Raw genomic sequence first — 27,666 nt, 5'->3', positions numbered from 1 at the left:
CTAATTCAATGGCTTACCAATATAATCAAGAATCCAGCAGCTTTCCATTTTGTGCTTTATATTATAAAGGTTTGACTTTCATCCCCTGCTGTACCTTCCTGGTGGCTGCTGTAGCCTCAATCACCAGATCCTTGTACAAACAAACCCAGACCAGAACAATAACTTCTTCTGGCATCTCTTTTTATCAGAGAGTAAAAATCTTTCTCAGGGGGCTATTTCTTACATCTTTTAGTCCCTGACTTGAACCTATCAACTCTGTACTCCATGGTATGTAGACGTGCCCATGAAGAACCTGGACACCAGTACCTAACCAATGTTGTGCTCCTGTTAGCAAGAAGAATGAGGACGTTGGCTCTCAGGTAGTAAATCAAATAGGGCCTGCCCTCACTCTCAGCTCTCTGACCTGGGGAGAAAGAATAAACGTTGTGCTCTTCACTGAGATAGTTACTTTCAGAAGAGGAGCTGAGTGAGAAAATAGGATGAGATTTGGAACATATAAAATTTGGGGTGCCTATAGGGAATGTTTGCCAGGCAGTTGGGTATAGAGTCTGAGAGTCAGGAGCAGTTAGCAGCCGGTGGCTGAAGTCTTGATGCAAATGAAATTCTAAGTAGGAATGTGGAGAAGGAGAAAACAGGGTTATGGAAAAATCCTTGGGGAACACTAACCTCTAAAAGGAAGCCAGAGAAAGAAAAATCAGTAAAAGATATCAAAAGATTAAAGAAAAATAATAAAAATACTTTTGTCATGAATTCCAGAGGAAGTGAAAGGACATACACAGCTTTATCAGGCTTTACCACATGCAATGTCCCATTGCTATGCACTGTCACACAAGTGAAATAAAGTAGCGTGGGGTAGAGTGTGTTGGTGGGGTGCATGGGCAGGATGCTTCTGATTTTACTCACGCATTTTAGACAGGCCCTTCTAATTTTTATGTATACATAGACAGAAAAATCTACACCCTGCTGTCAGAGAACTGGAAGCCTTTTGTTTTAGAAGCTCACCCTGAACACACAAGGCTGTCCTAGGAAGACATGAGAAAAGAGGTTGAGTAGGACAGAATCATTGAAGTATGACTGGCCCCCCGAGCCACAGCCTAAAATCTTCATCTGAAAATAATAATAATAATAATAATGATAATAATTAATAATAATAAAAGTTCTGCCTAATGGCTGCAAGAACAATATCACTGGCTACAAAATCCTTAATGGATCGCTCATAATTTCTTCCTTCCTTTCAAATAAAACTCGTAACTCTTTTCACTCAGAGAGGACTCGGACTATGACTAGATCTCAGTGCCACCTTCCTCATAACAGCAACCTGGAAAGGGGGTGGGAAGTGCCATTAACATCATTTTACAGAGGAGAACCCAGGGAAGCTCAGTAGTGAGTCACACAGTGTCACGAGATGGGCAGCTCCAGTCCCAGAAACCATGTTCTCACTCCCATTCCCAAGTGGCTCTGCTCTTGAGAAAAGCAACCATGTGTGTATAATCTTACAGCATTCAGAGAACTTTCCCATCCATTTTCTTATTTAACTTAATGCTTTGCTGCCATCTTGCCTCGGCGTTACACATCCTAGATTGAGTTTATCCCAACAATTGTTTCAAAGATTAAGAACTCTGATTGCAAATTCCTAAATGATACACTTGCTATCCAGAAGTCAAAGCAAGTAATGATAGTATCATTTCTTCTTTGGTCGAAAACCTTTTTTCAAAACATAATGTAATTTTTCCAGATGAAATTAAACTTCTCCTGGAACAAAATGATAGTCAATGTTCCACTCAGGCAATGTCACTTGGAAAAGTAAATGAATCCATTTGGATTTCAAAGTTCTGAGTCATATGGGATGCCCTGATCATTCTGCTTTGAAATTGCAAGCCACTTCCTATTCTTCTCATGATAGTTCAGAAGATTTATAGTTAGTACTTTTTGTTTTTCCTTTACTAATATTTTAACTAGAAAAGTTAAAATATACTTATAGTATAAGTTATACTTATAACAAGTATGACAATTTACTTATAAGAAGTTGCTATTACTCCCTTTCAGTATTTGAGCTTGGTGATCAACTCCCTTGTAATCAGAAGGATGCAAATTAAAATAACAATGTGATGCCATTTCAAATTTTTCAGATAGGCAAAACATAATAAATCTGGTAACACCAAGTGTTAGCAAGTGTGTGCAGCAGCAGGGACTCACATATTACTCAGGGGAGAGAATACTGGTACAAGTACTTGGAAAGTAACTGCGCAAAACTTAGTCACACTCAAGTTGTACATATCCTGTGACCCAGCATTTCCACTTCTCAGTGTGTCCTTTAGTATAACTCTAACAGATAGGTGTAAATAAACAGAGAACTGTTCAGTACAAAGTGCTGATTAACAGTGACAAAGTAGAAGCAACTTCGCTGTCACTCAGTAAGGTGAATATATAAATTGTGCTTTAGGATTTAGCAGTGGAGATGAACAGACTTCTTCTAAAAACATATCCATGTGTAAAATCTCAAACACCTATTGTTGAATTTAAAAGTTGCTCAAAAAATAAAATAAAATAAAAGTCGCTTAAAGGTGTAGCATTATACATATGTGAGGGTCAAATGTGTGCACACAAACATGCCCTCATATGCAAAATATGTAAACCAGTAAACATGGAAAAGCACTACAGGAATGACACCAACTTCAGGATGCTGGTTATCTCCGTCAGAGTAGAAGGATAGGAGAACAAAACTTTACCTTTTCCTATATTGCTTTATTTCTTTCCAAATTGAAAGAGATTGCAAAATAAAGATAGGAAATATTAATATTGTTTTCATCTTGGTGGTGGGCGGACAGGGTTTATTATATGTTCTAGCTTGCTCTATGTTTGAAATGTCTCATAGTTAGGAATTTTAAAATTCAAACTCACTTTTCTAGCAAAAGAGCACAAAGGTAAAGGGAAAACAGTGACCAAATTAGAGAGGAAAAATTAGGAACAGGATTTGGCAAAATTTCTCTGTGAAAGACCAGATTAAATATTTTTAACTTAGTGAGCTGTGTCTCTGTCCCCACTAGTCTGTCTTTGTAACACAAAAGCAGCCATAAAGAAAATGTAGCTGAATAGCCATGGCTGCGTTCAGTATCACCGTATCTACAGAAACAGACCACAGGTTGGGGTTCGGCCCATGGGCCACAGGGTGCTGCAGGTTCCAGCTGCTGAAAGTAAGTAGCTTCAGCAGACACTTGATTTGGGGCTAAGAGAATGATCCCAGAGCCAAGGAGCGCCTACCTCTAGTTGGAGAGCTCCCCCACAGCCTCCCAAACTAAGAATCCATGTCACAGATGAAGTACCTTTGGCTGTTGAGGTTCTAGTAATAAAACTCACAAAAATAATCTTTGAATTCTCACAGTGTCGAGGGTTTTATTTGGAGTTTGCTGTTGGATTTAGATTTTTGTTTCCACTTGGGCCGTGAGAGCAAGTTCATCTGAGATGTGCCTGCCCACATTCAGCCTTGGCTGCTTCCCTTCAACCTGCCAAGGATGTCTAGAATTCTTACTTAAGTCACAGAAAATGTTTGAGCCTCATCCCATTCACCATTCATGCACAGCCCTGTACTGCCTTGACCTGACCTCTAAAACTCAACAAGGTCACTCAGGGAGTAAGTTAATCAGCTGAGCTGAATACTTGGCCGTTGGTCACTTACACCTTTTGGCAGGGAGGATTCAGCACTGCCACAGCCTTTCCTAGAAATGAGGAAGCATCAGTGCTCAAGCTCCAATTGTGGAACCCCTTGACATCTAGAATAGGCTGACGGAAGGGGCCAGTTATTCCTTAGCTGCCTAGATACTATCCTGGCCTGTGCCGCCCTCGGTTCTGACACCAAGAAAGGCCAGGCCTCAGGGCATTACAGGAAAGTGCTTTTGCTTCCTCTCTCTCTCCACAACCCACTTTGACCAACCCAGACTGCTTAGCATATCAGCATTTACGGGCCTGGCACCCCTTGCAAATTTACAACATTGTCAGCCCACAAGGATGGTTAATAAAACCAAAAAGACTTATTTACAAGTTTCTTCTGAGACAAGACAAACACAAGATGTGAGGATAAAATGAAGGATGTTCGTGCTGTGGTACCAGTGGTTATGGCAACATTTCTGAGACGTTAATTGTATGCAAACCATTTCTCTGAGTAGCAAAGTGATTCAAGGCAAAGCAGGACCCTGAGTGCTAAATTCAGGTCCTGGTGGGGCCACTGACATGTGTGTGCAACTGTGTGTGAAATAGTTAGTGAACTGAAGAAAGGGACATGTGTGTTCTCTCCCCTGAGGAACCCCACACACCCCAGTGCCAGTGGAGGATATACCGTGAGCAAAAACTGGCTCGGTTGCTTTAGTGCCCTTGTGCGAAAAGGATACAGTCACTGCAGCAAAATACCTCTTTTCCTACTTACCTGTCCTGACATTGAAGTTCCAGATCCTTGGCAATCTTCCTGTTGCTACGAGCGAAGGAGTAAAGAAACGAGTTGGAAGGAAGGAAAGAGAAGAGCGGGGGTTGGTCTGTCACTTCACTATCTTCAGCCTCTTTTCCTGGTCTTGAAAATGGGAGGTTTGCTTTCCTTCGTAGGTTCTTGTGAAGCATAACTTCGAAGGGTGATCGCCAGATGTTTTGAAAATGTTTCAAAGCGTTCGAAGAATGCATGTTGTTAATCATCACATCTAATACTGTGACTCTAAGAGTTTTTGCCCTAAATTGATCGGAACATGTTTTAGTTCTGTTCTCCCTGACAACAGCTAGGACCTGTTGAGTGAAAGCATGCATTTTTGGGCCCATCAAAGATGCATGTGAAGCTATTCCTGGAACTAGGGGTTGAAGACCAGGCTGACTCTGTAAATCTTTCCTGGCTGGGACTTAGAAACTTTTGGTTGTATTTACTCAGATTGTTAATAATTTTGGAAATTATTAAAATGGAACCAACATACTTTCTTTTTAAGAGACTACTGAGATCACAAATCATTCTGCAAATATAAAAAGCTGTGTAAGTTGAATGAGTCCAATACTCAATGCTTGCCATGAATCTGCTGGAAGTGTGGCCATTTCCATATGACAGTTCATGTGTGGAACTAAGGAGGCATGAGGAAAGTTCTTTAAAAATTCGGCCTCAAAATTTCAGTAATTGTATTGCTTTAAAAATCATTACAAAAAAAAAAGAAGAAGAAAGAAGAAAGAAAGAAAGAAAGAGAAAGAAAGAAAGAAAGAAAGAAAGAAAGAAGAAAGAAAGAAAGAGAAAGAAAGAAAAAAAGAGAAAATCTGTCCGCTTTTCCCCTCTCTGCTCTCAATGTTTTCACTTCCTTTGCCTCTTGTCATTACATTTACCTAACTCTGCACTCCAGGCGGGGTCACTGCCTGAAAGAATCCTGTTGGAGTTTAGCTGTCATTTCCTGGGCCTCTCCGGTTCCCTGTCCAGGAGGAACTGCTGCTCTTTCCTTGTGTTCCCACTACCCCTGGGGCACTGGCCCATGGAATTCACCCAAAGCAGTTCTTTAAAATACGGAACTCAAACTCCACCTCAACTCTACTGATTCAGAATGTTTTGGGGGTGGAGCTAAGGAATCTACATTCTAAAGCATCCCAGTGATTCAGATGTTCTTGGTCCCAGGATCACTGCCGCGAGAACCTATGCCATCACTCCTTTAGAGCTATGACACTGTCATCTCCATGCCTTTCTCTAACTTCTGAATTATAAGTTCATTGACAGCACCAAAATGCCTGGTATTCGAATTTCCTTCAACACATACTTATTGAGTACCTACTATGTACCAGGCACTGTTCTGAGTGCAGGACATGCAATAACGGATAAACAGGTGGTCCTTCTCAGACCTTATGTTCCAGTTGGGGAAGTCAGACAATGCAAAAATCAGTAAGATTATTCAATACTATCTCATAAGATGCTAAGGGCCACGGAGAAAAATAAAGCAGGGACAAAGGAGGCAATGACTGCCAGCTCTGTGGCGAAGTTACCCGTTAAGGCCTAAGGAGGCAAAAACTGAGCAAAGACTTGAAGACTGTGGTAGAAGACCATGTAGATATCTGAGGGAAAGGCAAACATAAGTCCCTAGAGCAGAAAAATGCCACCTACATTCTGGAAACAGAAATATTGTCAGGTTGCTGGAACAGAGTGAGCAAGTAGGAAAGTGTAGTTGAGGAGGCCCATGAGATGAGAATGGGGAGAGCAGATCTTGTCAGGGCTCATCTGACACTGGAAGAACTTTTCTCTTTGTCTCTGAGGATGGTACTGGAATTCACAAGGCTTACCACAGAGTTTGTTTCAGAATAAATACTTAACAAACTCGATAAATGAAGGAATTCTCAGCTATGTGATTTGTAAGTCTCTTGTAGTTTACATTTAGACCAATAAGAATGACATACAGAAATATTTTAGCATAGATATTTTAACATAACTTTTTTAAAGATTTTATTTATTGGGAGCACCTGGGTGGCTCAGTGGTTGAGCATCTGCCTTTGGCTCACGTCCTGATCCCAGGGTTCTAGGATCAAGTACTGCATCAGGCTATCTGGAGGGAGCCTGCTTCTCCCTCTGCCTGTGTCTCTGTCTCTCTCTGTGTGTCTCTCTTGAATAAATAAATAAATGTCTTTAAAAAAATGAAGATTTTTTTATTTGTTTGAGAGAGAGTGAGTGAGAAAAAGAGCATGGGCAAGGGCAGAGGAAGAAGCAGCCTCTCCACTGAGCAGGGAGCCTAATGCGGGGCTCTATCCCAGGAGCCTAGGATCATGACCTGAGCCAAAGGCAGACGCCTCACCTACTGAGCCACCCAGGTGCCCCTTAACACAAATATTTTTAACAACAAGAAAACTATACTCACCTGGAGCCAGGGTGCATGGAGCCAGGATTCAAATATATCACATGCTTCGCATATGATCTTGGTAAGTTGTGAAGCCCCTCCATGCCTCAGCTTCCTAATCCATGAAACAGGAGAAATAATGATACCTATTTCATAGAATTTTGATGTTTACACATGAAAGGAAACTGTAAGAAGGATTGGATTGAACACAAATATTAACTGTTATTATTAGCAAAAATATATGTAAGACACTGATTATAGTTCAGGGGATTAATATATCTAATATTAAATTTTAGTCATTATGTTTATGCCTGTGATAATGTAATTAATATGCATTATAGAACTATATAATGTTTTATACATATGTGTATATATATATATTTAATTTCTACATGCCATTTTGGGGGTACACATTAAAGGAATGAGAGTCTTATGCAGTTCTACAGGTGGTAAAATATCTGCAACTCTACAGAGAGGCAATGAATAAGTGTGAATGTGATGGTGAGGATGACAAGGATAATGAAGGAGCTACAGTTGTCCGGACATAAGGATCATCCCTACTGAGGGGTATTGTTGTCCCTTAAGGGTATTAACAGAAATATAACAATGGAAATGGAAACTGTGAATTAAACTTCAAAGAAGTCCATCTTTCAGTCAGACTTGCCTTGCTTCCTACATGACATGGTTCAAAGTCAGTTTCTCCCTCACTTCCACCCCTGCACCCTTGTGTCACAAGCCCTACTACACAGACAGAAGAAATAATCTATTCATGTGGGTTACCACTGCATTGTCTAAGGTGGTTTAAAGACAGCCTTGGAAATTTCTTAATTCACAACTGGGAAGTGGTTTCCACTACAAGAATCTAATTCGTGACTAGCCTGAATTAACTTGACTATCTTTGTGCAGATGTTAGATGCAATTTTTCATTCCTAACAATTAACAGAGGTGTACACATTAGTTTTCCTGGTCTGTGTCCACTCCTCAGTTCAGTACTGATTTTTTTTTTTTTTAAGATTTCATTTATTTATTCATGAGAGATGGAGAGAGGCAGAGACAGGCAGAAGGAGAAGCAGGCTCCAAGCAGGGAGCCGGATGTGGGACTCGATCCCAGGACCCCAGGATCAGGACCTGAGCCAAAGGCAGACACTCAACCGCTGAGCCACCCAGGGGTCCCTCAGTACTCATTTTGAAGAAACATGTGACCATGTTCGCTTTTCCTTTGCCTTTTGCCAACATTCCCGATCAGATCCACATCGAGTGGTACTTTTGGTGGCCCCGGAAGGCAGATGCCTGGCTCCTGGACATTTCTTAGTGGTGGTGCAACCTGGGGCAAATCACTAATGCCTGTGTGCCTCCGTTTCCTTCACCGTAAAGTAGGTATAATAACCTCCAACTTAAAGCTGTTTTGAGGATGAAATAAGGTATACATGTAACGAGTATAGGACAGCCCTGCACCTATGAAATGAAAATGCAGTGAAATTTATTAACTATTCTTGGCACTTCAGCAAACGGTCTTGGGCTATTTTTTTCTGGCAACCTTTGCTCCGTAATTCTTCTTTTTTTATTTTTATTTTTTAAACGATTCTATTTATTTATTCATGATAGACACAGAGAGAGAGGCAGAGACACAGGCAGAGGGAGAAGCAGGCTCCAATGCAGGGAGCCCGACGGGGGACTCGATCCCGGGTCTCCGGGATCAGGCCCTGCGCCGAAGGCGGGCGCCAAGCCACTGAGCCACCCGGGGATCCCGAACCGTAATTCTTCTTTAGTTGTTGAACATGCGTTCGTGTTCTAACCGTATTCATATTTACCCCCCTCCGGCCCCGCCTGGCCCCGGGACGTCGTGGGAGCCGCCGCCTGGGGCTCTCCTGCAGCCTGGCCCACCTGCCCGCAGCTCCTCCGGAGGACCCCGGGGGCGCCTGCCACGCGCCTGCGCCTGCACCTGCCCCTGCCCCAGCCACCCCTTCTGACTCTTCTGTCGTTGCAGGATGTTCTGGAAGCTCTCCCTGTCCCTGTGCCTCGTGGCCGTGCTGGTGAAGGTGGCGGAGGCCCGGAAGAACCGGCCGGCGGGCGCCATCCCGTCGCCCTACAAGGACGGCAGCAGCAACCACTCGGAGAGATGGCAGCACCAGATCAAGGAGGTGCTGGCCTCCAGCCAGGAGGCCCTGGTGGTCACCGAGCGCAAGTACCTCAAGAGTGACTGGTGCAAGACGCAGCCGCTGCGGCAGACGGTGAGCGAGGAGGGCTGCCGCAGCCGCACCATCCTCAACCGCTTCTGCTACGGCCAGTGCAACTCCTTCTACATCCCGCGCCACGTCCGCAAGGAGGAGGAGTCCTTCCAGTCGTGCGCCTTCTGCAAGCCCCAGCGCGTGACCTCCGTCCTCGTGGAGCTCGAATGCCCCGGCCTGGACCCTCCCTTCCGACTCAAAAAGATCCAGAAGGTGAAGCAGTGTCGGTGCATGTCCGTGAACCTAAGCGACTCGGACAAGCAGTGAGCACCTGCGGCGGGACTCGGCGCCCCGCGCGCCCGGCCCTGGGGCGCCGCCGCCGTGGTCCCCGTCCTCCGAGCCCTCGCACGCGCCGCCCGCCGGCCCCCTCCGCGGCCAGCGCGTCTCCGGGGGCCCACGGCCGCCCCGGGCACACGCGCGCCGCCCATGGAGCTGCGCCCAAGCGTCCCCGGCCGACCGCGGGCCCTCCTGTGCGCCCCGGACCCGAGGGACGCGGCTGGAGACCCCCCAGCCCGCAGCCAGCCGTCGGCGAGGACCTTCCCGGGGCCGCCCTGCCAAGCCGGCACTGATGTTTCCACCGTGTGGAAAAGCGAGTCTTTCCCCGGCCTCACCCCACACTCCAGCGCCCCTCTGCCGAGAAGTGAAGGGCGCGGCCCTCGCTGCTCTTCCGCTGGGCCCGGGCCCTGCGGCTGGGAGGTGCCCTGGTGGAAGGGGGGCGGCCCTCGCGCCGCTGCGGGGCGCCCCGGACAACGTCCGCGCACAGGGAGGTTCTCTTAACAAACCCGACACCCGAGAAGACGACTTGAGCCGCTGGGATCATGAAATGGGCTTCCTTGGGGACCTTGCTCACAGCAGGCCACACTTCCCCACCCCCAGCCACCACCGCCTCTTCTTCCGCACTCCCCCCCACCCCCACCCCCACCCCCACCCCCACCCCCATCCGTGGACTCTGATGAACTCTGGTGTGCATGCTATTATCGCTGCGATTAGAATATTATTACACACAAAGGTCTCCATATTAACGCTGGTTTTGTAATTGACCTGTATTGTAAAGAGCTGTTAAAAAGCACTATAGACCTATCCATGTATTGTTTCACGAGTTTGGACTCTGGCTTTGCAGCACCCTTCTGAGTAAGGCTCACAAGGGGTCTCACTCAGAAATAATGCCTGGTCAGCAGTTCACTGTCATGCACCTATTCTTAGATTGGGCAGGGAGACGGCAGGTGATTTTACATTGCGATTTTACAATGACTATTTCACTGAAGGTACTAAAGCATTGCAGCACAATGTAGGAAGTGGGTTGGGATGGATGGGTGTAGGGAGGGGACTCACTGGGAGGTCGTTACCAGGGAACTGAAAAGCCCTATGATATTTAATATGCAAATGTGGTGTGAGAAGGGATACGGTTTGACTGCCATGACACTAAACAAAAAAACAAAAAAAAAACATTTCCTGGTAAGAAAGAAATATTTAAATATATGAGGAGTCAGGTCACTTTGTGGTGTAGGAGGAAGTAAAAGATAAAATACATAGAATATAAATCTAGTTAAGCTGTCCTACAGCAGCTTCCTTTTCAAAGAATGGACTTTAAAAAAAAAAAAGGATCACACATCAACTTACCTTTCATTTTTATAATGAACTCATTGAGTTTTTCATGTTGTGGTCTCTTGGTATCAGAAAGCTGACATAATTTATTTTCTTGCAAAATTATACTTACTTTGAGTCCCTTTGGTAAATTGCCCACAGAGGCTTCCCTGTGAATAATGTTTATGGAATCTGATAAATGTGAATGAGATGCCATTGGTGGGAATCAGAGCATTTTGAAAACCTTTCATTCGTAATTCCTGAGCACTGGGTGTTAAGCGCTGCTGCCAAGGGCACTCAGCCCATTTCCAGGTGTGTGAGACCCTTTATAAGCTGCTTGGGGAACTGAGGCTTCCTGACAGTAGACAGTGATGGGGGGGGGGGGGTCAGGAGAGCAAAGGGTGGCATGTCCCTGAATCCATTTCCTGCCTCCCCACTGCAGGCTTCATTTCTGTCTCTTCTGTAACTCCGTGAGACTTGAGCAGAATGTGCTGTTGTAAAAGGGGGTATGGGTTTTGGAAATGGGTATATATAGCCCTAAATCAGGAGGCAGAACTCAACAGAAATCCCTGAAGCCTGGAATCTTGGAATGGAGAGAAAGAGTGGAGACTGTGTCCAAGTTCAGAATTAATTTTTGCCTTTATCGGGAAGCCTCGAGTCAGACTCCGTGCAGAACACACAGCAGAAAAGCAGTGAAGGAAGGAGGTCCACAGGACTGTACGGGAGGCCAATGGACTCAAAGTAGGGTAGGAGTGAATGGGAGTCTCTGGCTGACTGCAAAGCCAACCCTGTCATTTTATTAACACAGAACCCAAGCAGACAGAGGAAGGATTAAGCTATGAACCACAGAATACAAACATGAGCACACTCTCTTTGAACCCAATTATGGGTGTAGCAATGGAAGCAATATGATATGCTGCAGTGTGAAGCTCCTTCTGGGGGTTCTTATATGTACAAAGTTTACCTTATAATGGCTCAAATTGTATTTAATTGTTTTTTGTCTGTTTATAAATGAAGAAAAGCTATAAGTATAATGTAATTATTTTATAGGTGTACTATTAAATTATAGAACAAATAAAGATACTCTAGGATTATATGTGATCCTGGTGTGATGTGCCATAAAAATTGAATTAAGAATTTGTTTCAGTGGGCCATGAGGGAGCATTGTGTGTTCAAAGTGCTTCTGTCCAGTCATGGTGAGTTCAGTCCTTAGCCCACATCATGCAACCTCCTTTGGGGCCTGGCATCTTCAAAGAGAATCAGAATCAGGCATTCAAGGACCAGAGGTGATGGGGATAGCTCTCAATCCTGGTCTTGGGGAGTTTCCAAGCCTCTCACAGATTGCTCAGCAGCTGAGGACAGAATTCTTAAGCTCTTTTCATTGTACCCTTTGAATAAGAAATACTGAATGAGGAAGTGTTGAGAAACTGCTGCAAATAGAACTTCATCTTTTCCTTGTACTGGCCAGGGCTCTTCAACAAGCCAGAACTTGTCTTGAGTGTCGTCCATTTTCACATTCACTTTTCACGTTTCAACATTTCTTAATTTAACTACTCTTAGTTTCACAGTGTCTCTATTTTTCAACTAATTGACTTATATCCCATTCAAGTAATTCAATTACTAATAAAAAATAAGCACTATAATAAAATTGCATATGGTTGATTTACTCTATGGACTTCAAAGTAATTAAATTTAACTTAATAATAAATAATTTATCTTAATTTATTAAATGGGGACAGAATATTCCACTTAAATGAGGCTAAGATATTTCAATTCACTTGTTTCTGAAGCTGGCTAATAGATTTTTAAGTTATAAAGTCAATGAAAATGAATTTTTGCTATTAAGTGAATAACTTAGAATGTATTTCCATAAAACTCATTTGATAATTGTCCTATCACCACTGATGATTAGCTCTACATAAGAGATAACCAATAAGACCAAATCATAAGTAATACAGTTAAATGCATTGATCTTTAGGTTATCATTTGGATCCTTCTTAACCTCCACCCACCTTTGCCACTCTCTTCACCCAATTCCACTGCCACTACTTCTCAAATCCAGCAGGCCATTTACCAAAAGGGAAAAATGGGAAACCAAGTAGTTTTTGTTGTGGTGGTGATGGTTGTATCCATTGGCATTTCTGGGCTCTACTCAGTCTGGGATACATGATGGGAAGGTGGGGTGGGTGTGGGCAGTCAAGAAAATCATTGTATTGTCATTCCTTAGATCCTGAGGTTCCTACCTGATTTGCCTTTTTCCCCCAACTTTTTTTTTTAAAGATTTTATTTGTTTATTCATGAAAGACTCACACACAGAGAGACAGAACATAGGCAGAGGGAGAAGCAGGCTCCTCACAGGGAGCCGGATGTGGGACTTGAACCCCAGACGCTGGCATCATGCCCTGAGTCAAAGGCAAACACTCAACTGCTGAGCCACCCAGGCGCCCCTCCCCCAACTTTTAGAGCCTTATTATGTTGAGATTATATATATATATATCTATATATACATATATATATATATATATATATATATAAATATTCCAGGTCTTTAGTAGAGGAATAGGCAAAATGTGTCTACTCCATTTCGTCTGGAATCGGACGTCTTATGAATCTCTGTAAGATTTACTACCTATTCTCTAAATTTTATAGTATATAACCCTTAGAGTTTGGTGTATATATTATGTATAAGCCAAGACTTCCAACATACTTGCTCCATATTCCTCATCTGGTCTGATTACATGATGCCAATCATATGGTCAATCAATGTGACATTGTACAGAATGTCCATAAAATCCAGGTTATTTTAGACTACATCTTGATAAAGGGTGGAAGAAACTAGCATAGACGTGAGGGCAAGACCATAAGCCCTTGTTTATCCCATGGTAATTAATGTCAATGGCATCCACTTCTTCTTGATAGGTGTGGCTAGAAACACATTTGTCAGATTAAGTGCTGGGGGCTGTTGTAACCTAGTCTAGCAAGACAAAACCAAAAATATACAAACAAAAAATACTTGAGCACAGTAGCTGCAACTGGAGCTACCGTCCTATCACCTGTCATGTTCTATTTGATTTTTGCAGGAGCTGGCCTGATGAAATACATAGAGTATGATAGGAGTAACCACAATATTCAAGTCTTTGAAAGTTTCATTAGTTTCCTCCATCCCCTTTGAAATTCAGCATTGTTTTTTATTTACTCTTTTTGCTGGAATAGGAAGCCTCAGAAACTTCAACTTGCCCCTCCCCACAATAGCTCTTACTCAGGAAGTCAAGGAATCATTGCAAAGGTTCTTCAAACTACCGTTCAATTATGCATTGAAGATTAGGGGAAGGATCACCAGATTGGTCAATAGACCAGTGGACTCTCTGAGAACCAAATTTGGGCTAGTAATCTGATGGCACTTATATATGGAGCCATGTTTGTTTATTGGGTCTCTAGGTATTTGTGTAAATTCTAAACCAATGTTCAATAAGCCTCAAAAGATCTGAGTATTCCTCTTTTTCCACATAGCACATTTACCTGAGTAACTAGTCCTAACTTTTTGCTGGTTAAGTACCAGGGGAATAATAAATGAATATATCTGTTATTAAAGGGTCCTGACTTCTAAAGAATTAACCCATCCCTCAGCTAGTGGGTTCCAGTCTGATCTGGAAACTGAACAAGAAATTGTGATCTTTTTAAAGATTATTTATTTATTTATTCATAGAGAGAGAAAGAGAGAGAGAGAGAGAGAGGCAGAGACACAGGCAGAGGAAGAAGCAGGCTCCATGCAGGGAGCCCGATGTGGGACTCGATCCTGGGTCTCCAGGATCACGCCCTAGGCTGAAGGTGGCACTAAACCGCTGAGCCACCCGGGCTGCCTGAAATTGTGATTTTTACTGAGATACTGCCCTCTGTCTCTGATAATCCATCATTGATTTCTTTTGACTACATAAATTAAGCAATCCCCTTGTTGGCAGTCCATCTATCTCATAGCTGGGAACACCATGTTCTATTAATCAGCTCCAAGTTGGGACTCTCTGGATGCCACTTCAATGCCATAACTCTTTGGAACAATTATGCTCACAATACTCCTGAAAGTTAAGCACTGACACCTGACATATTATTTTGAAATCTTGTTATTCTCAGATTCATCGGGGAGCCTAGTTTTTTAATAGCATCTCTTCCTACTGTTAGCCCTGGGGTTAAGACAACAGGCATGACTGAGCTTCTCCATACTGCTGCTGCTCCTGAAACAAGCATAGGCAACATCGCTTTGGTGAATGTAGGTTTTCCTGGGATTGTCATTGGCTGGTGGGTTTTTTAGTGTTTTATACCAGATGCTTTTCCATGCTCACTTCTCTGAGCTTGTGGATGCTTTCCTCCACCATCCATCACGGAAGCTCTTACATTTTTATATAATTGAGTATGTATGGATCAGTTTTTGTGATACTCTAGGAATCATACCTTAATACCATCCCTGGGATAGTTGCCACAGTGTTAAGTCCTGACTCATGGGAGTGTGCTCCCATAGCGATATCTAGCTTAATTCTCTGCTCCCTTTCCTTGATCCAAGACCCTCAGGACACAACCCCATACCTACATACCTGGCTCCTGCAGTGACTTTACTACGCTCATCCCTTAGCTAACCCAGCACATCCCAAGAGGGATGGGTGCCTAACAGCAGGCCAACAGGTTTAGAGGAAGTGGGGAGTTTGAGATTCTTGACCACATTTATCAAGATATTCCCATCCCAGTTTTAGGATTTCAATCCTTCCTTATTAGGATGCACAAAAATTTTGCTGGAGCTAAGAATCCAAACTTTTCTGAAATAGCACTACTTCTACAATTGAGTCTGCCTGGCTGCAGGATACTAGGGCTTAACTAAATTCTGCCAAAGACCATATTGCTCTCATATTCTGAATGAACTGGTCATCAATCACCCCAAGTCTTTTTTTAAATTTCTTCAATAAATCAATGCCGCTTGAAGTTGTTACCCAATTCCACAGTCACGCTGTACCTTATAATTTTTTTGGTGTACCTTATAATTCTTAAGCATCAGAAGTATTGCACCAGATAGGAGTCCCCCCACCAACAACCTATCTCAGTTTATCCCTGGGAAAAATATTAACAGTGCATGCTATAGCATGCCAGAGGCCACCTTTGGCAACTGACAAGTGATTCATCTCCAAATCCTGTTTTAGAGTACACATCCTAGACCACTCCTGGAACTGCCTATCTTAGATTGGTTTCTCAAACTCTGAGATAAATTGTTTTGTGCAGAAGGCTTATTGGGGAGTAATTTCAGAACATAGACCTGTAAGGGAGTGGGGAAATAGGATTGTGTGGCAGAAAGATCAATTTGATTGTAATTGAGGCTTCATTTGATCCTATGCAGAAATGTAGTGTTAGGATGGTGCTTAGAGTTGTTCCAAATGGTAGCAAAGAAGACAGGGGTTTGGATCCCACATCAGCCAGTCACCGGCTTCAGGGCATCCCCTGGAGGGAGTATGTGTGCTCTTTAACTAAGGACAACTCTTAGTAAGGGACCTCGCTTTGAGCTATTAGCAGTTAATTCATTGGGGTCAGAAGGTGGGGTGAGATGGGATGGGAGCATCAGGCCTGAAGAGGGTATCTGAGTGGATCTCATAATAGCCACCTTCACATGTGGTTGACAAGGATGGGCAGGGAAGTTGATTGTGGGAGGAAGGGGAAACATAGAGTAAAGAATTTGTGGATGACCTTGAAAGAGAAGCAAAGGAGGTTCCACTTGATTTTATAGGAAACAGAAAATTGTTGACAATTTTGATTGAGGATCATTCTGGTCACAATATGCAAGATGACTGGAGGCAGCAGAATCCATATCCAGACAGGCCAACTCAGTGGCTCTTATAAGAGCTTAGATGGAAGATTAGGGCCAGACAGGGTCAGATTCAGAATCGAATCTGAAAGGAAGAGACAAATATATGAAATATTTGCAGAATCTGATGACCAAGGTGAAGTATATTAATGTAAAAGATGAGTAACCCAATATAAGTGAAGTGATAACATGGGTTTTTGTAGATTTTTAAGTCTGCAGTGATAGTGAAGTAATCTAAATAAAACTGTCCCATTTGAAGAAACAGGACTGGAATCAAATGACAAGCTAGAAGCAAAAAAAGTGACTAAATTCATGAACACAGTTGAGATGTCCAAAAGAGAGGGAGAAAGGAAGAGAGAGAATGAGAGAATAGAGGACAAAGTTACCTTTGGGAATACCAATGACCCTTGAAAACAACACAGGTTTGAACTGTGCAGGCCCACTTATACATGGACTTTTTTTCAATAAATACAGGAGAGTACTGCAAAATGTGTTTTCTCTTTCTCATGATTTACTTGATAACATTTTCTTTTCTCTAGCTTACTTTATTGTGATAAAACAGTATATAATGTATATGACGTTAAAAAATATGTGTTGACTACCTTGGGAAGACGGCAGAGTAGGAGGACCCTAAGCTCACCTCATTCCACGTTTACAACTGGATAACATTCACTTCCAAGTAAATAAACCAGAAAGCTATCTGAAGCTAGCATAACACACCCCACAATAAATGTAGAGATGAAGCTGTATCTGAGAGGTTAGAAAGGACAGAAAGGGTGGTCTGCAGCTGCCCGCAGGAGGAGGGCACTGTGGGCGCAGACAGGGGAAAGCACCAGGGAGACCACACAGGAAAAACAAAACCCTATAACGTCTGGCCTTGAAATCCAGAGGGGCTGAATTCCAGAGTTTGTATAACCAGCGATTCTTGGAGCCTGGAACTTTAAAGTCAGCTGACTCAGCACTGGGCAAGCCTGAAGGGCTTGAGATAGCCTGGTCCCTGCCCTTAAAGAGACAACAGCCCTTGGAGAGACAACATAGAAGTGACAGTTTGCACAATCGGAGGGAGATAACTTTTTACAGATTTTGGAGCATGTTGGGGGACTTCTCCAAGGAAAAAAGGAACTGGCAGTTTCCATTTTCTTCCCCTGCCCCCTAGCATAAACACAGAGGCATCTGCCGGAGGTGGTGCAGGAGCACAGCACTTGCTACCTGATGGATTGCAGTATATCCTGCCCATGAATTCTCCTGAAGACTGTCTACTCCAAGCCTGCCAGCCCTCAGCCCTCAACACAAATTTTATTAATGTGTGCATACACTCTGCCCAGCCAGTGCCTCCACACATCATACCCCTACAGCCATTGTGTTTCAGGTGATCCAGCCTGGGATTCAGTGCAAATTTGGTGGTGCCACCCAGGTGCATCCTGCCCAGCTGCCCCCCACAAAGACACTGTGCACCCCTAGCCACCGTCACCATCACTCATGGCCACCAGGCTGTGGAGGATATGGCCTAGGACTAGCAGTTTAGTGCAAATTTTCTAATACTTGATGGTTACCAGGGGGCAGATTGGTGGAGCAATGGGTGAAATAGGTGATGGAGATTAAGAAGTGTACTTGTAATGAGCACCAGGTGTGGTATGGAAGTGTTGAATCACTATACTATATACCTGAAACTAATATTACATTGTATGTTAACTAACCAGAATTTAAATAAAAACTTTAAAATTTTTTTCTAATACCGCTGCCTCACCCCCAGGCCCTTCTGTGATTATGCCCCCTTAGAGCCAGTCTTCCTGGGTCTCGCTAACATCACAGAGAGCAAGCACAGCCCACAATAGGCAGAGAGTCAGTGCAAACATCTGGACTGAAAGGCAAAGCTACCCAGACACAATAGCATGACGCAAGCAACACACATAGGAGACTCCCCTGAAGTGCCATGTTCTAGTAAACAGAGGATACTACCCTGCAGGGCACTACAGAACCTCCTCTTCATAAAGCCACTACTTTTAAAAGCAGAAGATGTAGCGGACTTTCCTAACACAGAGAAACAGACACAGAGAGGTAGACAAAATGAGGAGACAGAGAAACATGTCCCAGGTGAAAGAACAAGACAAAATCACAATACGAAATCTAAGCAAAACAGAAATGAGTAATATGCCTGATAGAGAATTTAAAGTAATGTTTATAAAGATATACACTGGATTTCAGAAAAGGGTGGAGGATATCAGTGATATCCTTGACAAAGAGATTTTAAAAAATAACATATCGGAGATGAAGAATTCAGTGAATGAAATAAAAAATATAGATTGAATACATAGTAGGCTATAGGAATGTATCAGTGACCTGGAAGAGAAAGTAATGGTCAAGCTGAAGAGGTGAGAAACAAATACTACATAATGAGACTGACTTAGAGAGCTCAGTGCCTCCATCAAACATAATAACATTTGCATCATAAGGATCTGAGAATGAGAAGAGAGACAGAAAAGGTACCTAAAGAAATAGCTGAAAAATTCCTGATTTCTGGGGATGGAAACAAATTCAACAAATTCAATCCAAGGAGGTCCACCCCAGGTAATTGAAATTGAAAAAAAAAGTAGTGACAAGGAAAGAATTTTAAATGCTGCAAAAGAAGACACTTATATACAAAAGAAACTTTGTAAGGCTATAAGCTGTGACAGATGAAAAAAACAAGACTCATCTATATGTTGCCTACAAGAAACTATTTTAGATTTAAAGACAACTGCAGATTCAAAGTGAGGTGATGGAGAAACATTTATCATGCAAATGGATGTCAAAAGAAAGCCAGAGTAGCAAGACTTACATCAGACTTTAAAACAAAGTCTGTAAAAAGAGACAAAGAAGGATACTATATAATCATAAAGAAGACAATCCACCAAGAAGATATAACAATTGTAAATATACATGCACCCAACATGGAAGCACCCAAACACATAAAACAGTTAATAACAAACATAAAGGAACTAATCAATAGTAATACAATAACCATAGGGGACTTTAACACCCCACTTACATTGATGGACACATTATCCAAACAGAAAACCAACAAGGAAACAGTGGCTTTGAGTGACACACTGGGCAGATGGATTTAACAGATACATTTAGAACATTCCATCCTAAAACATTAGAATATTTATTCTTTTCAAGTGCATATGGAACATTCTCCAGAATAGATCACATCCTAGCCCACAAAACAAGCCCCAAAACTCAAAAATATATTGAAGTCATACATGCATCTTTTCTGACCAGAACACTATGAAACTAGAAATCAACCACAAGACAAAATCTGGAAAGACCACAAATACATGAAGGTTAAATAACATGCTACTAAACAATGAATGGGTCAATCAAGAAACCAAAGAAGAAATTTTAAAAAGTACATAGAAAAAAAGAGAAAAAAATAAAAAGCACATGGAAACAAATGAAAATGAAAACACAATGGTCTGAAACCTTTGGGATGCAGCAAAAGCAGTTTTAAGAGGGAAGTTTATAGCAATATAGGCCTACCTCAAAAAACAAGAAATATCTTGTTTAACTAATGTTGTTAGTTAAACAACCTAACCTTACACCTAAAGGAGGTAGGAAAAAGAACAGCAAATAAAACCCCAAATCAGCAGAAGGAAGGAAATAATAAAACTTAGAGCAGAAATAAATGAAATACAAACTAAAAACAACAACAACAAAAACCAGTAGAAAAAATCAATGAAACTAGGATCTGGTTATTTAAAAAGATCAACAAAATTGATCAATTTCTAGCCAGAATCATCAATAAAAGAGAAGAGAAAGAGAGAACAAGGACTCAAATAAACAAAATCACAAATGAAAGAGGAGAAATAACAATCAACATCACAGAAATACAAACAATTGTAAGAATATTATGAAAAACTACATGCCAACAAATTAGACAACTGAGAAAGGCTAAAATCATATGATCATTTCAATAGACATACAAAAAGCATTTGTCAAAGTACAACAACCCATTCATGATAAAAGCCCTCAACAAAGTAAGTTGTGAGGGAACATGCTTCAACATAATAAAGGCAATATATTGGAAACCCACAGCAAGTATCAAACTCAACATGGAAAATCTGAAAACTTTCCCTATGGTCAGGAACAAGACAAGGATATGCACTCTCACCACTTTTATTCAACATAGTACTGAAAGTCCTAGCCATAGCAATCAAACAACAAAAAGAAATAAAAGGCATCCAAATTGGTAAGGAAGTAGTAAAACTTTCACCATTTTCAGGGGACATGATACTATACATTAAAAACTCTAAAGACTCCGCCAGAAAAACTGCTAGAACTGATAAATGAATTCAGTACAGTCACAGGATAGAAAATCAATGTGCAGAAATCTGTTGCACATCTACACGTTAATAATGAAACAGAAGAAAGAGACATTAAAAAATCAATCCCATGTACAATTATACCCCAATAATAAGATACTTAGAAATAAACTTATTCAAAGAGGTAAAAGACTTGTACTCTGAGAACTATGAAACATTGATGAAAGAAACTGAAGACAATGCAAAGAAATGGAAATACATTCCATGCTCATGGATTGGAAGAACAATTATTGTTAAAATGTCTATACTACCCAAAGCAATTTACAGATTGAATGCAGTCAAATACTATCAAAATACTGACAGCATTTTTCACAGAACTAGAAAAAACCATCTTGAAATTTATACAGAATGACAAGAAACCCAGAATAGCCAAAGTGATTTTGAAAAAGAAAAACAAAGCTGGAGGTATCACAATGCCAGGTTTCAAGTTATATTACAAAGCTATAGTAATCAAGAGAGTATGGTACTGGCACAAAAATAGACACATAGATCAATGGAACAGAATAGAGAATCTGGAAATAAACCTGCAATTATATGGTCAATTAATCTCTGACAAAACAGGAAAGAATATCCAATGGGAAAAAAGGAAGTCTCTTCAACAATTGGTGTTGGGAAAACTGGACAGCCACATGCAAAAGATGAAACTGGGTCACTTCCTTATGCCATACACAAAAATAAATTCAAAATGGATTGAAGACCCAAATGTAAATCCTGGAAACATAAAAATCCTAGAATAAAGCTTAGACAGTAATTTCTCTGACATTGGCCATGAGCAACACTTTTCTAATATGTTTCCTGAGCAAGGGAAATAAAAACAAAAATAAATGATTGGAACTACATCAAAACAAAAAAGAATCTGCACAGCAAAATAACATCAAAAAAACCCAAAAATCAACCTATTGAATGGGAGGAGATATTTGCAGAATGATATTTCTTATACAGGGTTAGTATCCAAAATAGATAAAGAACTTACACAATTCAACAACCCCCAAAAAGAATAATCCAATTAAAATGGGCAGAAGACATGAACAGACATTTCTCCAAAGAAGACATGCAAATGGCCAAGACACATGAGAAAAGCTCAACATCACTGTTCATCAGGGAAATACAAGTCAAAACTACAATGAGACTATCACCTCATACCTGTCAGAATGGCTTAAATGAGAAGCACAAGAAACAAGCATCAGGGAGGATATGGAACAAAAGGAACCCTCTTACACCATTGGTGGGAATGAAAACTGGTGCAGCTACTGTGGAAAAAAGTATGGAGGTTCCTCAAGAAGTTAAAAATAGAACTACCCTATGATCCAGTAATCACATTACTGTGTATTTACCCCCAAAATTACAAATTCCAATAATGGAATATTATTCACTCATAAAAGAGAATGAAATCTTGCCATTTGCAATGACATGGATGGAGCTAGAGTATAATGCTAAGCAAGATAAGTCAATTAGAGAAAGACAAATACCATACCATTTTCACTCATATGTGGGATTTAAGAAACAAAACAAATGAGCAAAGAAGAGAGAGAGAGAGAGAGAGAGAGAGAGGCAAACCAAGAAACAGGCTCTTAACTATAGAGAACTAATAGTCACCGGGGCAGGGGGAGGTTGGTGGGAGGATGGGTGAAACAGGTGATGGGGATTAAGGAGTGCACTTGGTTAATGAATGAGCACTAGGTGATGCATAGAATTGTTGAATCACAATATTGTACACCTGAAACTAATATAACACTGTAGGTTAAGCATACTTAAATTAAATCAAGTTTAAAAATGTGTGTAAGGGACGCCTAGGTGGCTCAGCAGTTGAGTGTCTACCTTTGACTGAGGGCATGATCCCAGGGTTCTGGGATCGAGTCCCACATCAGGCTTCCTGCATGGAGCCTGCTTCTCCCTCTGCCTAAGTCCCTGCCTCTCTCTCTGTGTCTTTCATGAATAAATAAATAAAATATTTTAAAAATAAAAGTATGTGTTAATCAACTGTTTGTTATTGATAAGAGCCAGCACAGCAGGCTATTAAAAGCTAAGTTTGGGGGGAGTCAAAAGTTAAGTTAGAAGTGGATTTTTGACCCGTACAAGGTTGATACCCCTAACCCTATGTTGCTCAAGGGTCAACTGTACTTAAAAAGAATAGGAATAAAGGACATGAGTGACATTCTTCAGGAAATGTCGGCTTACTACTTAATGTAAAAAATGAGGCCTTACTCCCATTTCACTATGCCACTCTTGTCTCACATAATGCTCCTACCTTTCCCCCTTTCCCTTGTTCTGTGTATCTCTCTGCTATTTGGGCAGTGCCACTCCTTCCTGATGAAGCGCTGTTGGCTTGAGTCCCAATCCCAACTCCAATCCTGAAGGAAAGAAGCACGTTTAAAAACCTGGCACACATAGAGTCCTTAACCACTACCTCTAGCCATAAAATTCTGCTGCCAGGACATTCTTCATCTAACAAGACATAGCCATGAGAATGATGCAATTTCTAATGTCTGGGGAATAGGTATTGGATACCAAATTATGAATTGGGTGTCTAATCAAGGCTAGAAACTTTAAATTTTATGTTTGAAAGTTCAGCAAAAAAGGTTTGAGAGTTATCCAAATATTTACATCTTGTAGTTTTTTGCTTTCTGTTTTTGTTTTGTGGTGGTGTATATTTTTTTCTAATTTTTGTTTTATTTGAGGAGCCAAACAATATACAACTTGTGTTCCCATAAGCACCGCATGTTTGTTTTTCCATGTGTTGGAAGGCACTCTATTGATAGGGTCTATTTCTAGATTTATCCTGGAATTCTGTAAACTAAATATTAAAATTCTTAATTCTCACCCTTTGCTTGACAAAAGAAATAAGTTCTCTAAGAGTATACTGACAAGTTACAGATAGCGTTTACCAAGTGAACTACATGGATATGAAATAACCAGTGTTATGGAGCCCAATTTAGATTAATTGAATTCTATTGTAATATGGCTTATTATAACATGGATTAAACATATTGCCAGTTTCTGAATCCAAAAGCCTAAAACCAACAGGAAAATCTCATTCATTAGCCTGTAAGGAGTGAGTTGGCCCTGGGATCCACTGCATGGATTAGAAAGTGATGTTAATCTCTGGAAAATTTACCTTATATGATAGGATTATAGTTATAAATTAGAAACATTTACATAAAGTCAATGAGGGCTGTATGAAGTAACTCCAAAATTGAAATGAATGGGGTTTTTCATGAGAATTACCAAAATGGGCCATTGTGAAATAAAAAGCCCAGTGTTACTGTAACAGTCAGACCACCATAGGAGAAAATGTGTCCAGTGGCCTACAGACCACCCTGAGATTTTTTTTTCCTTTCTTCATTCTATAACAGATGAGTAAGTTTGGCTTCCCACCCTTACAAGTCTCCATAGTGTGAGAATTTTCCAGATCTTCCCCGTGAACAATATCTGATTGAGTTGCTATAGTGATGTGCAAGCATCATAAATTACCCAAAGCATATTGTCTCGATTCAATGGAATTGACCATATAGGTGTTTCATTTGATAATTGAAATGAGACACATTCCCAAAATTATAAAATATTTCTGTATTGACTTGTTTTTCAAAATTATACAAAATCCAAAAGATCCAAAGGAAATAACAGTGAAGAGGTCTTTCTCTCACCTATTCCACAGCCCACCAGTGTCCCTTCTCTAGAACCAGCTCATATTAGCAGTTTATCGTCACTGCCTCCAGAGATCATCTATATAAGTTAGTTTCTGGATTCAGTAATCACATTGCCCCCATTTTTACATAAAGTGGAGTGCACTATACAGTTTTGCTTCTTGGTTTTTTTTTTTCCACACCAAAATGACAAAGATATAATTTTTTCATGGATTCTTTTCTCTAACAAAATGTTGTACATCTTTAAAACAGTACATAAAATGCCCTACATTCTTGCCTTTTTAAAGCCTGTGTATTACCTCTTTATTTAGAATTTCCACTATTTTGCTGTTACAAATACTTATTGTCACTTTCTAATATTTTAATACATAGTTGGGCCAGTTCCTCCTTCTACTGTTCTCCCCACCCCCCAAAAAAACGTTCATGACAGTTCTTGTTTATTTTAACGTATAAAATTTAAAATCAGCTTCTTCATTTCTTGCTGTCTTCACACCTCAAAATATTCTGTTGATTATTTGGATTTCATTAAATTTAAAGATTCATTTAGGGTGGACTGATATTGCTGATCATACACCTTTTTATTTTTCATGTGTCTCTCAGTTATCTTCATATAGATCTCACATATTATTTATTTATTTTTATTTATTTTTAGTTTTTGAAAGATTTTACTTATTTATTCATGAGAGGCACAGAGAGAGAGGGCAGAGACACAGGCACAGGGAGAAGCAGGCTCCCTGCGGGGAGCAGACGTGGGACTCGATCCTAGGTCTCCAGGATCAGGCCCTGGGCTGAAGGCCGTACTAAACTGCTGAGCCACCCCAGGCTGCCCTCATGTATTATTTATTAAATTCATTCCATGCTATACACCCTTTTTGGTCGCTATTTAAGTGGGAGATTTTCCCAATTATATCTTCCAACTGAACATCGTTTGTATACATTAAATATTATTTTAAAATACATACATAATAACATACAATGTGATACACATATGATCGTCCCAGTACTCCAGAAATAAACCCCACTTCTTTGTGGTCATTCTTGTGTTTGCTAGTATTTTACTCTTTATTTTTGTAGTACTACTTATAAATATGTTGGTCTATTTTTCAAATAATTTTTAACGGGGTTAAGCTCGCCAGCTATTGGCGGGAGATGTATGTTGGGGAGAGGATTGGGCTGTGTTTCAAGCTAGCAAATATTTCATGATGAAGTAATATGGAGAGGATGACTTATTCTTGCACTTAGTACTCCAATTCAGAGTAATTTTCTCCCCCTTGTTGTATTGGTAGACATCTTACTACAAATCTGACTTGTCTGCCTCATTGGTCATTTAGGTCTTCTCCTTGCTTTTAAAAAAAATAAACCTGGGGCAGCCCGGGTGGCTCAGCGGTTTAGCGCCACCTTCAGCCCAGGGCCTGATCCTGGAGACCCGGGATCGAGTCCCACGTGGGGCTCCCTGCATGGAGCCTGCTTCTCCCTTTGCCTGTGTCTCTGCCTTTCTCTCTCTGTGTCTCTCATGAATAAATAAATAAAATCTTTAAAAATAAATAAAATAAAATAAAAAACAAATAAATAAATAAATAAAATAAAATAAAATAAAATAAAATAAAATAAAATAAAATAAAATAAAATAAATAAACCTTATATAGGGAAGCTTCTTATACCAACTGGTCTACCGAGGTCCATTTGGCAAACAGCATTCTGAGGTGGCACCTAAGACCTCATCTTGGAGAAGACTTTCCTGGCTTTTTCTGAGATCTGCCTCCATGAGCATCCCTTCTCTGCCTCCTTCCATACCCACACATTTGGAAGATCTTCCATGTAATTTGTGGTTTGGGTTTTCAATACCTCTAATTTTAATCAAAGATGAAGTTTGTGTTTTTGCTCCTTATTGCTTTGGGATGATTTCTGAGAAGAGAAAGGGTAAATATTCCCTTTATCACACCATTTTAAGACTTAAAACTCTTCCTATTGCTTTTGATTATATAATACACAAGATGCATTTCGTGGAAAACAAAAATTAAAAAATAACAGCCTCTCAAAGTCTGAGTTCGCTGATTGGCTGGGAAGTGAAAGTGATCATGACAGATGGATGTAACACGAGGAAGGAAGGATTGCATAGGATTCCAGGGTTGCAAGGAAGGGTTGTGTAGGATTCCAGAGCATGGTCCTGACAATTTCTTTTCTTCCCTAGTCCTCATACCTAGCATCTAGTCACTCTTTTCTTACCATAGTTTGTTTTGTTTTGATTTTTCTTGCCTTTCTGGACTTTAGTTGAATGGATAGTTTAATTCCCTCTTTGTTTTTAGTTATTTCCATTATTTTAAAGAATACCCTAAATTTTTCATTTATATTTAATTTCATATTTTTGACACAAAGTATAAACATATTCAGTGTTTCTATCCTCTGCCTTTTTTTCATCATAGCACTTAAAGCTTACATAGCACGTACACACAGGGTGGCCACAGTTTGTATGGGATGGGTTAGTTTGTGGCATCTTCCTGGCATAAGAGTACCTCTCTGCACCCTCAAGGGTATTCTGATTTGGAAAAAAAATTATGATCCAACTAAATTATCATAGCACTTGACATTATTTTTCATGATTTTGTTTTGTTTTGTTTTTTGGATCCTCACCTAAAATATAAGTTCCATGAAGATAGGAACTTTCACTGTTAGTCCATTACTCCCAAAGCCAACAACAGTTTCTGGCACATATTAGCCACTTATGAATATTTTCTGAGTAATATGAATGAGGAGACTAGGCACACTTGAATTATAGCCTTAATTTCTCCTATTTATCTTATTACTTAAAATTCTAGTCTCCTTTACAAACACTTTCGTTATAGTCACTGTTTACAATTTAGAGTTGATCTATTTCACTGATTTCTATACTTTTTGTCATTTCTTACATCCCAACTCTTAACTTTATCTTTTGTCCTCGCTAAAGTGTGCCCTCGAGCAGATCTTTCAGGAAGGTTTTCATATGTCTGAAAATATCTCCTCTTCCATATGAATGATACTTAAACTGGGTATAATGATCTTGATTTGTTATTTTCATTACAATATTTGAAGGCAGTATTACCCTTTGTTAATATTTATTGTTGCTGAAGACAAATCTGCTTCCAGTATAATTATCATTCCATTGTATGTGATGTGTATTTTTTTCTGGGGGCCTTGAAA

The 27,666-nt window shown here is 40.7% G+C and overlaps 1 protein-coding gene across 3 annotated transcripts in view; it reads left to right on the top strand.

Moving 5' to 3' along the window:
* GREM2 (gremlin 2, DAN family BMP antagonist) overlaps positions 1-11,743 on the top strand; it is a 112,632-nt gene extending 100,889 nt beyond the window's left edge. For all 3 annotated transcript variants that reach the window (XM_035719389.2, XM_025430509.3, XM_025430508.3), the window contains one exon: positions 8,818-11,743. In XM_035719389.2, coding sequence (XP_035575282.1) covers positions 8,819-9,325 — 507 coding nt within the window. In that variant the 5' untranslated portion in view covers position 8,818 and the 3' untranslated portion in view covers positions 9,326-11,743. The remainder of the gene's footprint in view (positions 1-8,817) is intronic.
* The last annotated feature ends 15,923 nt before the right edge of the window (positions 11,744-27,666 follow it).

The sequence above is a fragment of the Canis lupus genome, chromosome 7, assembly GCF_003254725.2.
Source record: "Canis lupus dingo isolate Sandy chromosome 7, ASM325472v2, whole genome shotgun sequence".
Taxonomy (NCBI): domain Eukaryota; kingdom Metazoa; phylum Chordata; class Mammalia; order Carnivora; family Canidae; genus Canis; species Canis lupus.
This window is presented reverse-complemented; position numbering and strand designations above follow the sequence as displayed.